General features: G+C 42.1%; 1 protein-coding gene across 1 annotated transcript in view; it reads right to left on the minus strand.

Annotated features, from left to right (window-relative positions):
- Positions 1 to 8590: 8590 nt before the first annotated feature.
- The window catches only part of tsen2 (TSEN2 tRNA splicing endonuclease subunit), a 28765-nt gene continuing 19336 nt past the window's right edge, over positions 8591 to 18019 (minus strand). Inside the window, 4 exon segments of the mRNA XM_070438547.1 lie at positions 8591 to 8767; positions 10369 to 10458; positions 17569 to 17680; positions 17774 to 17810. Coding sequence (XP_070294648.1) covers positions 8708 to 8767; positions 10369 to 10458; positions 17569 to 17680; positions 17774 to 17810 — 299 coding nt within the window. The 3' untranslated portion in view covers positions 8591 to 8707.

Consider the following 18019-nt stretch of genomic DNA (forward strand, 5'->3'; position numbering starts at 1 on the left):
TAAATAACACCATAATGTGCAGGAGATATCACAGAACTACTTCTATATAGTGGACAGTCCTGTTAATACTACATAGTAAATACATCACAATGTGCAGGGAGATATCACACAACTACTTCTATATGATGGACAGTCCTGTTAATACTACATAGTTAAATACATCACAATGTGCAGGAGATATCAACAATAACTTCTAATATGTGACAGTCTGTTAGAGTGATGGAGAAGAAAGAAGCGGAGAGAAGCCTTGACTGTTTGAAACAAGAGGACAGAGACTGAGGCAGCCAAGTGCTACACAGAACATGAGTTAAAATGACCATCATCCCAGAAACCCTGTACTCACTCCAATTCACATACCCGCCCAACAGATCCATAGATGATGCAATCTCTATTGCACTCCACACTGCCCTTTCCCACATGGACAAAAGGAATGCTCTCCATGCTAATTACTAAGATAAAAACCCTGTGACTGAACACCTCCCTCTGCAACTGGATCCTGGACTTCCGATGGGCCACCCCCCAGGTGGTGAGGGTAGGCAACAACACATCCACCACGCTGACCTCAACAGGGGCCCCAGAGTTACAGATCATATGAAGAGATCAGTCAATTGAAATTCATTACACCCTAATCTATGGATTTCACAACTGGGAATCCAGATATGTACAGTTGAAGTCAGAAGTTTATACTTCACTTAGTCATTAAAACTTTGTTTTACAACCACTCCACAAATTTCTTGTTAACAAACGATAGTTTTGGCAAGTTAGTTAAGACATCTACTTTGTGCATGACACAATAAATTTTTTTCCAACAATTGTTTACAGATATTTCACTTATAATTCACTGTATCACAATTCCAGTGGGTCAGAAGTTTACATACACAAAAAAAAAAAATCCTGAAAATTATGTCATGACTTTAGAAGCGTCTGATAGGCTAATTGACATCATCTGAGTCAATTGGAGGTGTACCTGTGGATGTACTTCAAAGCCTACCTTCAAACTCAGTGCTTCTTTGCTTGACATCATGGGAAAATCAAAAGAAATCAGCCAGACCTAAAAAAATAATTGTAGACCTCACCAAGTCTGGTCCATCCTTGTGAGCAATTTCCAAATGCCTGAAGGTACCACATTCATCTGTACAAACAATAGTACGCAAGTATAAACACCATGGGACCACGCAGCCGCCATACTGTTCAGGAAGAAGAACATTGTTATGTTTGGAGGAAAAAGGGGGAGGCTTGCAAGAACAAGAACACCATACCAAACGTGAAGCACGGGGTGGCAGGCATCATGTTGTGGGGGTGCTTTGCTGCAGGAGGGACTGGTGCACTTCACAAAATAGATGGCATCATGGGCAGGGATATAGTGGATATATATTGAGCAACATTTCAAGACATCAGTCAGGAAGTTAAAGCTTGGTCGAAAATGGGTCTTCCAAAGGAAATGACCCCAAGCATACTTCCAAAGTTGAGGCAAATGGCTTAAGGACAACAAAGTCAAGGTATTGGAGTGCCATCACAAAGCCCTGACCTCAATCCTATAGAAATGTGTGGGCAGAACTGAAAAAGTGTGTGCGAGCAAGGAGGCCTAAAAACCTGACTCAGTTACACCAGCTCTGTCAGGAGGATGGGCCAAAATTCACCCAACTTATTGTGGGAAGCTTGTGGAAGGCTACCCGAAACGTTTGACCCAAGTTAAACAATTTAAAGGAAATGCTACCAAATACTAATTTGGTGTATGTAAACTTCTGACCCACTGGGAATGTGATGAAAGAAATAAAAGCTGAAAAAAATCATTCTCTCTACTATTATTCTGACATTTCAATTCTTAAAATAAAGTGGTGATCCTAACTGACCTAAGACCGGGAATTTGTACTAGGATTAAATGTCAGGAATTGTGAAAAACTGAGTTTAAATGTATTTGGCTAAGGTGTATGTAAACTTCCAACTTCAACTGTATCGGTTGGTCACAGATACCTTAAAAAAAAAAGTAGGGGTGTTGATCAGAAAACCAGTCAGTATCTGGTGTGACCACCATTTGCCTCATGCAGCGCGACATCTCCTCTGTATAGAGTTGATCAGGCCTGTGAAATGTTGTCCCACTCCTCTTCAATGGCTGTGCCAAGTTGCTGGATGTTGGTGGGAGCTGGACAAGCTGTCGTACACGTCAAGCCAGAGTATCCCTCAACGGGTCTGGTGAGTATGCAGGCCATGGAAGAACTGGGACATTTTCAGCTTCTAAGAATTGTGTACAGATCCTTGAGACATGGGTCCGTGCATTATCATGCTGAAACATGAGGTGATGGCGGCGGATGACTACAATGGGCCTGAGGATCTCATCACGGTATCGCTGGCATTCAAATTTAATTGATAAAAATGCAATTGTGTTCATTGTCCATAGCTTATGCCTGCCCATTCCATAACACTAGCCCCCCCCCCCCCCCCCCCCACGACACCATGGGGCGCTCTATTCACAACGTTGACATCAGTAACCCGCTCGCCCACATGATGCCATACACTCCATCTGCCTGGTACAGTTGAAACTGGGATTCTTCAATGAGAGCACACTACTCCGCGTGCCAGTGGCAATCGAACATGAGCATTTACCCACTGTAGTCAGATCAAGACCCTGGTGAGGATGACGAGCACGCAGATACATAGCCCATCTGTACATAGCTCATCTGTAAATAGCCCATCCAATACCTACTTCATCCCCATATTTGTTTTAGTTTTTCTGCTCTTTTGGACACCATTATTTCTACTTGCACATCATCATCTGCACATTTATCACTCCAGTGTTTAATTGCTAAATTGTAATTACTTCGCACTATAGCCTATTTATTGCCTTACCTCCTTGCACACACTGTATAAAGATTTTTCTATTGTGTTTATTGACTGTACGTCTGTTTATCCATGTGTATCTCTGTGTTGTTGTTTTTGCTTTGCTTTATCTTGGCCAGGTCGTAGTTGTAAATGAGAACTTGTTCTCAACTGGCCTACCTGGTTAAATAAAGGTGAAATAACAATAAAATAAAGAAGAGCTTCCCTGAGACGTTTCTACAGTTTGTGCAGAATTCTACGGTTGTGCAAACCCACAGTTTCATCAGCTGTCCGGGTGGCTAGTCTCAGACGATCACGCAAGTGAAGAAATTGGATGTGGAGGTCCTGGGCCGGCGTGGTATGGTTACACGTGGTCTGTGGTTGTGATGCCTGTTGAACGTACTGCCAAATTCTCTAAAACAACGTCAGAGGTGGCTTATGGTAGGGAAATTAACATTCAGTTCTATGGCAACAGCTCTGTTGACATTCCTGCAGTCAGCATGTCAATTGCACGCTTGAGACATCTGTGGCATTGTGTCGTTTGAAAAACTGCAACATTTAAGAGTGGCCTTTTATTGTCCCCAGCACAAGGTGCACCTGTGTAATGATCATTCTGTTTAATCATCTTCTTGATATGCCACACCTGTCAGGTGGATGGATTATCTTGGCAAAGGAGAAATGTTCACGAACAGGGATGTAAACAAATATGTGCACAAAATTGAGAAATAAGCTTTTTGTGCATATGGAAAAAAAAATGGGGATCTTTTATATCAGCTCATGAAACATGGGACCAGCACCTTACATTTATATTTTTGTTCAGTATAATATGACCCCACTATGGAAACGGGAGATTCTCACGAACACTATCTCCGTTTTGCTCTACGACCCCCACAAGAGTCATGGGACTCTTCTGAAGGTAACTCGGTACCAGTTTTTTATTTTTTATTAATAGAAGTAMGGAGGTAGTTTTGCATCAACAAAAAAAGGGTTAAATATGTGTCCAAAAAACTAAAATATTTCCTGAGCTTTCTTATATCTCCTAGATATAGGACACACTTCAAAACCTATGATTTTTGGGGGGACTGTCTGTTTTGAGATTTCTGAATGTGTTATTCAGTGTGTTTCTATTGGCTATAGTAGTAAAGGCTAAATTCAATGTTCTATCCATTTTTTTTTATTTATTATACAGGGGTCCTAAAATTCCAAGTCAAATAGCCAAATGATCCATGGTATGACCATCTTAAAAAATACTTTGAGGTTAATAGCTTAAAAATGTACTTTTCTGCTGCTCCCTCACTCGGATCAGCCCTGGTCTGGATCTGACCAGGTCTATATGGAACGGGTCTAGTTGTTCTCGGGTCCGTTCGGAACGGGTCTCAATATTTAAACATATAAACTAATTTATGCATACTGGTTCCAGACAAGAAAGCCCCAGATCCATTTTGAAGGCCTCTACATTCAGGACTTCTATACCAGGTGGTGTCAAAGAAAGGCCTTAAAAATTGTCAAAGACTCCAGCCACCCAAGTCATAGACTGTTCTCTCTGCTAACACATGGCAAGCAGTACAAACGCACCAAGTCTGGAACCAACAGGACCCTGAACAGCTTCTACCCCAAAGCCATAACACTGCTAAATAGTTAGTTAAATAGTTAACCAATAGCTACCCAGACTATCTGCATTGATCCTTTTTGCACTAACTTTGACTCATTTTACATTTTTGTCGCTCTTATCCAGAGTGACTTACAGGAGCAATTGGGGTTAAGTACCTTGCTCAAGGGCACAGACAGGTTMTTCACTTAGTCTGCTCGGAGATTCAAAGTGACCTTTCAGTTACTGGCTCAATGCTCTTAACCGCTACGCTACCTGACGCCCATAAGCTGCTGGTACGGTTTCCTATCGGTCACTTTATTCCTAGTTAGATGTACACATCTACCTCAATTACCTTGTACCCCTGCACATACTGGTACCCCATGTATACAGCCAGCGTCCCAACACAGTTAAGCCAAAACCACGCCCCGTTATTCAGAGGGGCGTTCTACTACGCTCCAATTGGCTAGCTAGCGTTGTCTCACTCTCAGGCGATCAGCACAGAGACCTTCCAAGGTGAGGATGGAAAGTGTCATTTAACAGTTAGCTGCCTACAGTAATGCAGGCCTATTATCATGTTTGGTAACATTTGCCCATGTATTTATTTTCAGAGTTTCAATAAGTTGTAAAAATGTCTCAGAGAACTCTGCTGAATTCCCTCAGTTGAAGGTCAGCTAAGTTAACCGAGACTACTGTTACTAGGTCGGTATTTGAAGTTGTTATATTATCATTAGTAGTCTATTATCAGGTAAAAGCATATGCTTATTATTCATAATTTCTCAAATATTTATTAGCTAATCATTCAGTGGAATACACTATGCTCCAGTCATTGAATCTGTCTGAGCGTTAAGGGTTGTTAACAGCTAGCTCGGTCCACCACATTATGTTATTATATTTATTAGCTAGTCATTCAGTGGAATACACTATGCTCCAGCCATTGAATCTGTCTGAGCGTTAAGGGATGTTAACAGCTAGCTCGGTCCACCACATTATGTTATTATATTTATTAGCTAGTCATTCAGTGGAATACACTATGCTCCAGCCATCGAATCTGTCTTTGAGCGTTAAGGGACGTTAATGGCTAGCTCGGTCCACGACATTGTTATATTTTTCAATCTTGAAATACAAGGGCAAATGTTATTAATCAGTGACTGAAATTTCACGCTACGTGATATTCACTTCCGGACTTGGAGAGCGCTCAAAGCGTTGTAGAACTCCTCTCTGAATAACGGGGTGTGGTTTTGGCTTAACTGCATTGGGAAAAAGTTTCATATAGCCAAGTTATCGTTACTCATTGTGTATTTATTCCTCATGTTATCTTTCTATAATGTTTCTCTCCCTTTCATTGTTGGAAAGGGCCCATAAGTAAGCATTTCACTGTTAGTCTACACCTGTTGTTTACAAAGAATGTGACAAATAAAATGTGATTTGACTGTCAGGCCATGTTGTCTTTCTACACTAGAACACTGGGATACTGACACTGGGAATTATCCAGGTCTCCTCTAGAAACCATCACTTTACACACAGAGCTAATTGATTAACACAAGACAAATTATATGGAGATTATGGGTGGAGATTATAACAGAACATGGCCAAGATGTTCAAATGTTCATAAATGACCCCCTTGGGTTGTGCTGTGGTGGAGATCTTTGTGGGCTGTACTCGGCCTTGTCTCAGGATGGTAAGTTGCTGGTTGAAGATATCCCTCTAGTGGTGTGGGGGATGTGCTTTGGCAAAGTGGGTGGGGTTATATCCTTCCTGTTTGGCCCTGTCCGGGGGTATCATCGGATGGGGCCACAGTGTCTCCTGACCCCTCCTGTCTCAGCCTCCAGTAGTTTATGTCGGGGGGCTAGGGTCAGTTTGTTATATCTGGAGTACTTCTCCTGTCTTATCCAGTGTCCTGTGTGAATTTAAGTATGCTCTCTCTAATTCTCTCTCGGAGGACCTGAGCCCTAGGACCATGCCTCAGGACTACCTGGCATGATGACTCCTTGCTGTCCCCAGTCCACCTGGTTGTGCTGCTGCTCCAGTTTCAACTGTTCTGCCTGCGCCTATGGAACCCTGACCTGTTCACTGGACGTGCTACCTGTCCCAGACCTGCTGTTTTCAACTCTCTAGAGACCGCAGGAGCGGTAGAGATACTCTTAATGATCGGCTATGAAAGGCCAACTGACATTTACTCCTGAGGTGCTGACCTGTTGCACCCTCGACAACTACTGTGATTATTATTATTTGACCATGCTGGTCATTTATGAACATTTGAACATCTTGGCCATGTTCTGTTATAATCTCCACCTGGCACAGCCAGAAGAGGACTGGCCATCCCTCATAGCCTGGTTCCTCTCTAGGTTTCTTCCTAGGTTTTGGCCTTTCTAGAGAGTTTTTCCTAGCCACGTGCTTCTACACCTGCATTGCTTGCTGTTTGGGGTTTTAGGCTGGGTTTCTGTACAGCACTTTGAGATATCAGCTGATGTAAGAAGGGCTATATAAATACATTTGATATATTACACAGAGCTAATTGATTAAAACAAGACAAATTATAATCATATTTTTAATCAATCTGGATTTTTACTTTCACTTCAATCAAACAGAAAAAGTTCTGTTCAAAAACAAATGTTTATTGATACTTTCACATGTTATGGAACAACACTAAGTTCCACTGAAAACCAAATGGATGGAATGCCTTCAGAAAGTATTCATACCCCTCGACTTATTCCATATTTTATTGTGTTTGCCTGAATTCAATAATTATTTTCTCACCCATCTACACACAATACCCCATAGTGACAAAGTGAAAACATGTTCAGACATTTTTGCCAATTTATTGAAAATGAAATACTGAAATCTAATTTACATAAGTATTCAGCTCCCTGAGTCACTACATGTTAGAATCACCATTGGCAGCGATTACAGCTGTGAGTCTTTCTGGGTAAGTCTAAGAGCTTTGCACACCTGGATAGTACGATATTTGCACAATATTCTTCAAGCTGTGCCAAGTGTGTTGTTGATCATTGCTAGATAGCCATTTTCAAGTCTTGCCATAGATTGTCAAGCTGATTTAAGTCAAAACTGTAACTAGGCCACTCAAGAACATTCAATGTCGTCTTGGTAAACAACTCCAGTGTATATTTCTCCTTTTTAGGTTATTGTCCTGCTGAAAGGTGAATTTGTCTCTCAGTATGTGTTAGAAAGCAGACTGTCCCAGGTTTCCCTCTAGGAAGCAGACTGTCCCAGGTTTCCCTCTAGGAAGCAGACTGTCCCAGGTTTCCCTCTAGAAGCAGACTGTCCCAGGTTTCCCTCTAGGAAGCAGACTGTCCCAGGTTTCCCTCTAGGAAGCAGACTGTCCCAGGTTTCCCTCTAGGAAGCAGACTGTCCCAGTTTTTCCTCTAGGATGCAGGCAGAACCAGGTTTTCCTCTAGGATGCAGGCAGAACCAGGTTTTTCTCTAGGATGCAGGCAGAACCAGGTTTTCCTCTAGGATGTTGCCTGTACTTAGCTCTATTGTTTCTTTTTTCCCTAGAAAAGTCCCTGGTCCTTGCCGATGGCAAGCATACCCATAACATGATGCAGCCATTACCATGCGTGAACATATGAAGAGTAGTACTCAGTGATGTGTTGTGTTGGACTTGCCCTAAACAGCCATTAAACAGTTTTAAAATCACCATTGGCCTCATGGTGAAATCCTTGAGCGGTTTCCTTCCTCTCCTGCAACTGACTTAGGAAGGACGCCTGTATCTTTGTAGTGACTGGGTGTATTGATACACCATCCAAAGTGTAATTAATAACTTCACCATGCTCAAAGGGATATTCAATGTCTGCTTTTAAAATTTATTTTTTATTACACATCTACCAATAAGCGCCCTTCTTTGCGAGGCATTGAAAAACCTTCCTGGTCTTTGTGGTTGAATCTGTACTTGAAATTCACTGCTCGACTGAGGGACCTTACAGATAATTGCATGTGTAGTACAGAGATGACGTAGTCATTCAAAAATCATGTTGCACACAGAGTCCATGCAACTTATGTGACTTGTTAAGCAAAATGTGTACTTCTGAAACGATTCAGGATCGCCATAACAAAGAGGTTGAATACTTACTGACTCAAGACATTTCAGTTTACATTTTTATTAAAAAAACATAATTCCACTTTGACATTATGGGGTATTGTGTTAAGGCCAGGGACACAAAATCGAAATGTTATCCATTTTTAGGTTCAGGCTGTAACAACAAAATGTGGAAAAAGTCAAAGGGTGTGAATACTTTCTGAAGGAGCTGTATATTTACACAGCAGACAAAAAAAAAAAAATCATATGTCGTCCGTCTCTGTCCGCTCTCGTGATGATATCCATCTGCTTAAAATAATCTCCTAAAGAACAACAGATGAGAGAAAGAGGTTAGAGAGATGACAGGTAGAGGGGAAAAAAACAGAGAAAGGGTTAACAGAGAAAGGGTTAACAGAGAAAGGGTTAACAGAGAAAGGGTTAACAGAGAAAGGGTTAACTTCTTGTTAATAGGGGGCGCTGTTTTCACTTTGGAAAAAATCGTGCCCAAATTAAACGGCCTCGTACTCTGTTCTAGATCATACAATATGCATATTATTATTACCATTGGATAGAAAACTCTGAAGTTTCTAAAACTGTTTGAATTATATCTGTGAGTAAAACAGAACTCATTTGGCAGCAAACATCCATACAGGATGTGAATATTCTGAAAATGAGGCTCTGTGTCAGGGCCTGCCTATTCAACTGGCTTATATTTATGGATCTGTATGCACTTCATACGCCTTCCACTAGATGTCAACAGGCAGTAGAAGGTTGAATGAGGTGTCTAGCTTGATGTGAGGCCGAATGAGAGCTTTTGGAGTGACAGGTCCGCTCTTTAGTCAGTTTTCAACGGCGCACAGGGGAACTCCACATTGTCTTCTGAAATGCGTTACGTATACACGACGAAATGCTCCGGCTCTGATTTTATTGGATACATATGAGAAAAACATCATAAAGTAGGATTTTCAACCGAGTTTGACCAGTTTATTCGACGTTTATTGGGAATTTGGGAATTTTTCGTTCCAGGCGCAACGATTTCTTGGACACGTGAGCTCCACATGGCTAGCCAAAGTTGCTAATTCGACAGAAGAAATGTACATTCTAAACTAGGACTCCTTGCACAACATTCTGATGGAAGATCATCAAAAGTAAGAGAATATTTATGATGTTATTTCGTATTTTTGTGGTAAATGTTGGCTCCAACAAGGCGGAGAATATGTGAGCGCTGTCTCACAATATTGCATGCTGTACTAAAGTTATTTTTAAAAATCTAACACAGCGGTTGCATTAAGAACCAGTGTATCTTTCATTTCCTGTACAACATGTATTTTTTAGTAAAGTTTGATGAGTTCTTTGGTTAGATAACGTGACTGTCCAAAATATCTCCGGGCAATTTTGTGCATTATGGCTACGTATTCACAATGTAAAACCAGGATTTGTAGCTCTAAATATGCACATTTTCGAACAAAACATAAATGTATTGTATAACATGATGTTATAAGACTGTCATCTGATGAAGTTGTTCAAGGTTAGTGATAAATTTTATCTCTATTTGTGGGTTTTGTGAAAGCTACCTATGTGGTGGAAACATGGTGAAAACATGGCGTTGTGTGTTTGGCTATTGTGGTGAGCTAATATAAATATATATTGTGTTTTCGCTGTAAAACATTAAAAAAATCGGAAATGATGGCTGGATTTACAAGATGTTTATCTTTCATTTGCTGTATTGGACTTGTGATTTCATGAAATTATATGATATCCCTGTCGCGTTAGGCTAGGCTATGCTAGTCAGCTTTTTTGATGAGGAGGATCCCGGATCCAGGAGGGAGACTCGTTAGAGGTTAACAGAGAAAGGGTTAACAGAGAAAGGGTTAGGGTTAACAGAGAAAGGGTTAGCAGAGAAAGGGTTAGGCGGAAGTCGTACCTGAACTGTGACCCTGCAGAGACAGTCTGGAGAGGAGAGCTGTTCCTCTGTCAGGTGAGATGGGTAGATGACGTAGCACAGCATCAAGTCCTAGAATACAACACACAGACAGGAATCATCTACAATGTATTGATCACATCTTTACTAATAGTGCAGAAATCAGCACTAAAGCAGTATCCAAATCCATTGGATGTAGTGCTCAACGTTCCTTCAAATTATTTTCGGGACAGAGCAAATTTCAGATCTGCTGAGCGCAAACTTGAACGTTGTGAAAATTCTGTGCAACTTCCAGCGTGCGTTTACTGTGAACACTGAGGCTGTACCCGCTTTAAGTTACAGTTTTACTGTAAACACTAAGGCTGTACCCGCTTTAAGTTACAGTTAACAGAGGCCAAGTAGGCTACTGTGGCTATTGATCATAATGTAAGCCTACCAGAGTGGTCTACCACAAAAAAACAATGGAGAAATTGCATCCCATAACATCTCGCTTTGATCTCAAACAAGCGCATTCACTCATGACCGCCTATGCTGTAAACACAGTCCAGTTCAAAGTAAATGGCACAGATCCATATATGGCAATGGTTTATTTGCATATAGGCTTACTGCAGCTCTGATTGGTTATGCCGCACTGGTCTGTGTAGGGGCTGAGTAGTGCATGTCAATGCAATAGAATCCTACACCGATACGTTCTGCCTACAACAAGATCTCTTGCATAGTTTGTTTCGGTGGCTAATATTGTGTTGATTCTATTACAATTGCCAAAGTAAAAGGAAACATTGATAGTGTTAACATGGAAAACTTTAGAAAAGTGGTCACCAACCTTTTGAGTCAAGATCACTGAGTCAAAATTGCAAGCCGAGATCTACCGCTCAGATTTTTTTTTAACATGACTTAAATAACGTAAGCCTATGCAACATTAATCTATCAATGAGGTTTGTGCAGTAGGCTGTAGGCCCAATATATTAGCTTTGCTTGAATTGCCCTGCCAATGCATGGTTCAGGCCATTTCAAAAATATATATATTTCAAAATTGGAGGTGATCACACCAGTAATAGGTCAGTTGTTGTATTACTTGTGAGGCACAGCTGAGTGAGCATACATGTAAATAATTTGCTTTTTATTTTACTGGGCTGATGGTGCCTGCATCTCCCTCAGCGGAGGGAGAGAGCAGCAGATGAGGGTCCGCCTCTCAACATCCCTCCGCTCTCCCTTTCCTCCACTGACAAAAAAGGAATGGCGAAACAAGTCGCACCGCATTACTTCTGCCACATGCACAAATTTGTTTTGTTGTTGTTTGTTGTTACTCCTATGAACAGAGAAATGACTTCAATGCGCGCTTTGATGCAAGCAACACTGAAGCATGCTTGAGAGCACCAGCTGTTCCGGATGACTGTGTGATCACGCTCTCCGTAGCCGATGTAAGTAAGACATTTAAACAGGTCAACATTCACAAGGCCGCAGGGGTAGACGGATTACCAGGATGTGTACTCAGAGCATGCGCTGACCAACTGGCAAGTGTCTTCKCTACCTTCAMGTTTCAAGCAGACAACCATAGTCCCTGTGCCCAAGAACACCAAGGTAACCTGCCTAAATGACTGCAGCCATGAAGTGCTTGGAAAGGTTGGTCATGGCTCACATCAACACCACCATCCCAGAAACTCTAGAACCACCCCAATTTGCATACCGCCCCAACAGATCCACAGATGGCGCAATCTCTATTGCACTCCACACTGCCCTTTCCCACCTGGACAAAAGGAACACCTACGTGAGGATGCTGTTCATTGACTACAGCTCAGCATTCAACACCATAGAGCCCACAAAGCTCACGGGCTGCCCCCAGGTAGTAAGGGTAGGTAACACATCTGCCACGCTGACCCCCAACACGGCGGCCCCTCAAGGGTGCGTGCTTAGTCTCCTCCTGTATTCCCTGTTCACCCACGACTGCGTGGCCAAGCCCGACTCCAACACCATCATTAAGTTTACAGATGAGACAGCCTATAGGGAGGAGGTCAGAGACCTGGCATTGTCAAATCAAAGTTTGTCACGTGTGCCGAATACAAGTGTAGATCTTACAGTGAAATGTTTACTTACAGGCTCTAACCAATAGTGCAAAAAAGGTATTAGGTGAACAATAGGTAAGTAAAGAAATAAAACAGTAAAAAGACAGGCTATATACAGTAGCGAGGCTATAAAAGTAGCGAGGCTACATACAGACACCGGTTAGTCAGGCTGATTGAGGTAGTATGTACATGTAGATATGGTTAAAGTGACTATGCATATATGATGAACAYYGTAGCAGTAGCGTAAAAGAGGGGTTGGCGGGACACAATGCAGATAGCCCAGTTAATGCATGGGTGTTTGAGCTGTGTGCTAGTCATTTAAATAGACAGCTTGGTGCATTCAGCATGTCAATACTTCTCACAGAAACAAGTCGTTATGAGGTCAATCTCTCCTCTACTTTGAGCCATGAGAGATTGACATGTATAGTTGGAAGTCTGAAGTTTACATACACTAAGTTGACTGTGCCTTTAAAACAGCTTGGAAAATTCCAGAAAATTATGTCATGGCTTTAGAAGCTTCTGATGGGCTAATTGACATCAGTTGAGTAAATTAGAGTTGTACCTGTGGATGTATTTCAAGGCCTACCTTCAGACTCAGTGCTTCTTTGCTTGACATCATGGGAAAATTAAAAGAAATCAGCCAAGACCTCAGAAAAAAATTGTAGACCTCCACAAGTCTGGTTCATCCTTGGGAGTAATTTCCAAATGCCTGAAGGTGCCACGTTCATCTGTACAAACAATAGTACGCAAGTATAAACACCATGGGACCACGCAGCCGTCATACCACTCAGGAAGGAGACGCGTTCTGTCTCCTAGAGATGAACGTATTTTGGTGCGAAAAGTGCAAATCAATCCCAGAACAGCAGCAAAGGACCTTGTAAAGATGCTGCACGAAACAGGTACAAAAGTATCTATATCCACAGTAAAACGAGTCCTATATCGACATAAACCTGAAAGGCCGCTCCGCAAGGAAGAAGCCACTGCTCCAAAACCGCCATAAAAAAGCCAGACTACGGTTTGCAACTGCACATGGGGACAAAGATCGTACTTTTTGAGAAATTGTCCTCTGGTCTTATGAAACAAAAATAGAACTGTTTGGCCATAATGACCATCGTTATGTTTAGAGGAAAAGGGGACGCTTGCAAGACAAAGAACACCATCCCAACCGTGAAGCACGGGGGTGGCAGCATCATGTTGTGGGGTGCTTTGCTGCAGGAAGGACTGGTGCACTTCACAAAATAGATGGCATCATGATGCAGGGAAATTATGTGGATATATTGAAGCAACATCTCAAGACAATCAGTCAGAAGTTAAAGCTTGGTTGCAAATGGGTCTTCCAAAGACAATGACCCAAGCATACTTCCAAAGTGTGTGCAAAATGGCTCAAGGACAACAAAGTCAAGGTATTGAGTGGCCATCACAAAGCCCTGACCTCACCCGAATAGAACATTTGTGGGCAGAACTGAAAAGTGGGTGCAAGCAAGGAGGCCTACAAACCTGACTCAGTTACACCAGCTCTGTCAGGAGGAATGGGCCAAAATTCACCCAACTTATTGTGGGAAGCTTGTGGAAGGCTACCCGAAACATTTGACCCAAGTTAAACAATTTAAAAGGCAATGCTACCAAATACTAATTGAGTGTATGTAAACTTCTGACACACTGGGAATGTGATGAAAGAAATAAAAGCTGAAATAAATAATTATCTCTACTATTATTCTGACATTTCACATTCTTACAATAAAGTGGTGATCCTAACTGACCTAAGACAGATCATTTTTACTAGGATTAAATGTCAGGAATTGTGAAAAACTGAGTTTAAATGTATTTGGCTAAGGTGTATGTAAACGTCCGACTTCAACTGTAGACTATATACTACACACTGAATATACTAACTATACTATACCAAACACACCAAAGCACCCACATTACATATAAAACAAAAGTTAAAACAGTGAAGTATGTTTGTACTGAACGAGCTAAAGATACAACATTACATCATATAAACATCCCATCACATATCCACAACACAGCCTACACACTACATACCATACTGTATAGTATATGTAGTGTGTAGTATATGTTTATGGTTGTCCATCGTATTCGATGATGACTTCCACTTCTGAGTTAACAGTGAATTCTTTGGTGACTGTAGAGTCCAATCCGAGAACCACAAAATGTATTGCAGGTGGGGCATATGCAGTCTGTGTTGGCGGGGGCAGGCATGGTTGCATGTCTCCCGAGTTGTTTTTCTGTCTTTGTGCTCCTCTCCTCCTCCCACCTCTGTACACCGCTCTGGAAGAGCTGCCGTCAGGTGGAACGGTCGGCAGCAGAATCCTCTAGGTCTGTGGGTTTGATGTTGCACTTCTTCAGCAACGTTTTTAGCTGTTCCTTGTAGAGCTTCATCTCCCCCCCTACAGACCGCCGGCCAAGATGTAGCACAGATTACTGGCCAAGATGTAGCCTGCCCTCCCCTGCAGACCGCTGGGTGACACATAGGAGGAAGATGTTAAGCAGTACCAGCATCAGCACACACCCCTGCTTACTCCAAAGGGCACTGACTCCTGCCTTCCTATGGCCACCCAAGCCATTATCTCATCATGGAACTGGCAAAGGATGTTGACAAATTTGTCTGGACAGCCAAATTCGAGTAGAATGCCTCATAGTAGTTCCCTGCTCACAGTGTCGAAGGCCTTGGAGAGGTCGGCGAAGGCCTTGGAGAGGTCGGCGAAGGCCTTGGAGAGGTCGGCGAAGGCCTTGGAGAGGTCGGCGAAGGCCTNTTGGAGAGGTCGGCGAAGGCCTTGGAGAGGTCGGCGAAGGCCTTGGAGAGGTCGGCGAAGGCCTTGGAGAGGTCGGCGAAGGCCTTGGAGAGGTCCTGATGTTGTTCAAGGCACTTCTCCTGGAGTTGTCCTGCCGTGAACATCATGTCGACCGGACTCCTGTTCTTTCTGAAGCCACATTGTGACATCATGTGGACCGGACTCCTGTTCTTTCTGAAGCCACATTGTGACTCTGGCAGCAGTTCCTCTGTGATGTTGTTCACCAGCCTGTGTAGCATCACCTTGGCCAGGACTTTGCCGCAGATGGACTTGTCACCCTTGTTCTCACAGATGGTGACAATGTTTGCAATGTTGGGGGATGATCTCCCGGTCCCAAACCTCAGTGATGTACTGGTGGAAGGTTCTGGTGCAGAAGTAACCTCCCTTCTTAAGTAGCTCTGCTGGGATGCTGTCAGCGCCAGGAGTCTTGTTGATCTTGAGGGAATGGATAGCTGATAACACCTCTTGGAAGGTTGGCGAATGGTTGAGGTCTTGAATGGGTGGACAGACAGGCAGTTCTTCCAGGATGGAGGAGTCTGTAGGAGAGCGCTGATTGAGTAGTGCTTCAAAGTGGTCAGCCCACCTCATCAGGATCTGGTTTTGGATTTGTATTTTTGGGGGGTGCGTATTTTCACTTGTAGTTTAGCCAGTATCATACGGTGATCTGTCCAGCATCCTGCACCCCTCATGGCACTTATCAGCAGGATGTCATTAGTGTCAGAAAGTTTCACTATGACGTAGTCAATCAGGGGCCAGTGTTTGGAGCGTGGGGGCATCCATGTTGCCTTGTATTTGTTCTTCTGCTGGAACAAGGTGTTAGTGACAATGAGTTAGCAGCCTCATTGACCTGGCCAACACCATGCCTACCCAGCACTCCACTACACATACTTACTATACTACATATACTAACTACTACAGAGTACACACTACATATACTGTACTTACCATACTATATACACTACACATACTAACTACTACAGAGTACACACTACATATANCTAACTACTACAGAGTACACACTACATATACTGTACTTACCATACTATATACACTACACATACTAACTACTACAGAGTACACACTACATATACTGGACTTACCATACTATATACACTACACATACTAACTACTAGAGTACACACTACATATACTGTACTTACCATACTATATACACACTACACATACTAACTACTACATTGACTACATCTTACATATACTAACTACTACAGATTACATATACTGTACTTACCATACACACACACGACACTTACTAACTACTACATATGTAGTGTGTAGGAAATAGTCTACTACTATAACTACTGAGGGTACCACGTTCATCTGTACAAACAATAGTACGCAAGTATAAACACCATGGGACCATGCAGCCGTCATACCGCTCAGGAAGGAGACGCGTTCTGTCTCCTAGAGATMAACGTACTTTGGTGCGAAAAGTGCAAATCAATCCCAGAACAACATAGTATATGTAATGTGTAGTATATAGTCTAYSTASTASRTAGACTATATACTACACATTACATATACATAATACATTGACTACATCCTACACACTTACAATAATATATACTATGCACTACATATACTAACTACTACATAGACTACATCAAATTTCAATCAAATGTATTTATAAAGCCCTTCTTACATCAGCTGATGTCACAAAGTGCTGTACAGAAAACCAGCCTAAAACCCCAAACAATGCAGGTGTAGAAGCACGTGGCTAGGAAAAACTCCCTAGAAAGGCCAAAACCTAGGAAGAAACCTAGAGAGGAACCAGGCTATGAGGGGTGGCCAGCCCTCTTCTGGCTGTGCCAGGTGGAGATTATAACAGAACATGGCCAAGATGTTAAAATGTTCATAAATGACCAGCAGGGTCAAATAATAATCACAGTGGTTATTACAGGTCAGCATCTCAGGAGCTAACATCCTACACACTCCATATACTTACCATAATATATACTACACACTGCATATACTAACTATAATACAACTCAATATTAGAAAGGTTTTCTTCATGTTTTGTCCACTCAGTGTATTTCTACATCTTATTTATGTGTACAACAGTCAGAGGTATCTGTCAGGTGAAATGGGTAGATGAGGTAGCACAGCTTCAACTCCTGGAATTACCATACGGTTGACTTATAGTTACCTAGTTATGAGAATGTATATGTTATTGTATTAAGGGAAGTATTAAGGGAAGATACCACCATGACTATGCCCCAAGACTAAGTAGGGGTGTATACAAATAATTAAATTAGAAATAACATTGTAATTCTATGGTGGACTGGACCCAGGTAGTAAGGTGTTACCTTGGAAACGTTGGCGGTAATCCTGCTGAGAGCAGCCAGAGACCTCCAGCTGAACGGACGGAGAGCCCCTCCCCTACATGGCTGGTCTACCTTCTCCACCACCACAGAGTAACTACAGGGAGTGGGATGGAGATAAATATTTCACATAAACACTATTTAAACAATTAGTGGATCTCAATGTAAATGTACTGTAATTCATACAAACCTTGCATGGTAGAAAGGTGGTCCTTTTCGGTAAAGCACTGCATGGAAGAGAACATACGGTACAAGACAATAAGACTAATAATTATCAGACTAATAATTATCAGCATCAAGAATCAACACATCTGAGTGTCCAGTGTTTTATGGTTGAAGGATCACAGTCAACCCATTAAACTAACAGTGAAACAAGGTCTATACTGCAAACATTCACAGTCAACCCATTAAACTAACAGTGAAACAAGGTCTATAC

Source organism: Salvelinus sp. IW2-2015, unplaced genomic scaffold, assembly GCF_002910315.2.
Source record: "Salvelinus sp. IW2-2015 unplaced genomic scaffold, ASM291031v2 Un_scaffold1010, whole genome shotgun sequence".
NCBI classification, from domain to species: Eukaryota; Metazoa; Chordata; class Actinopteri; order Salmoniformes; family Salmonidae; genus Salvelinus; species Salvelinus sp. IW2-2015.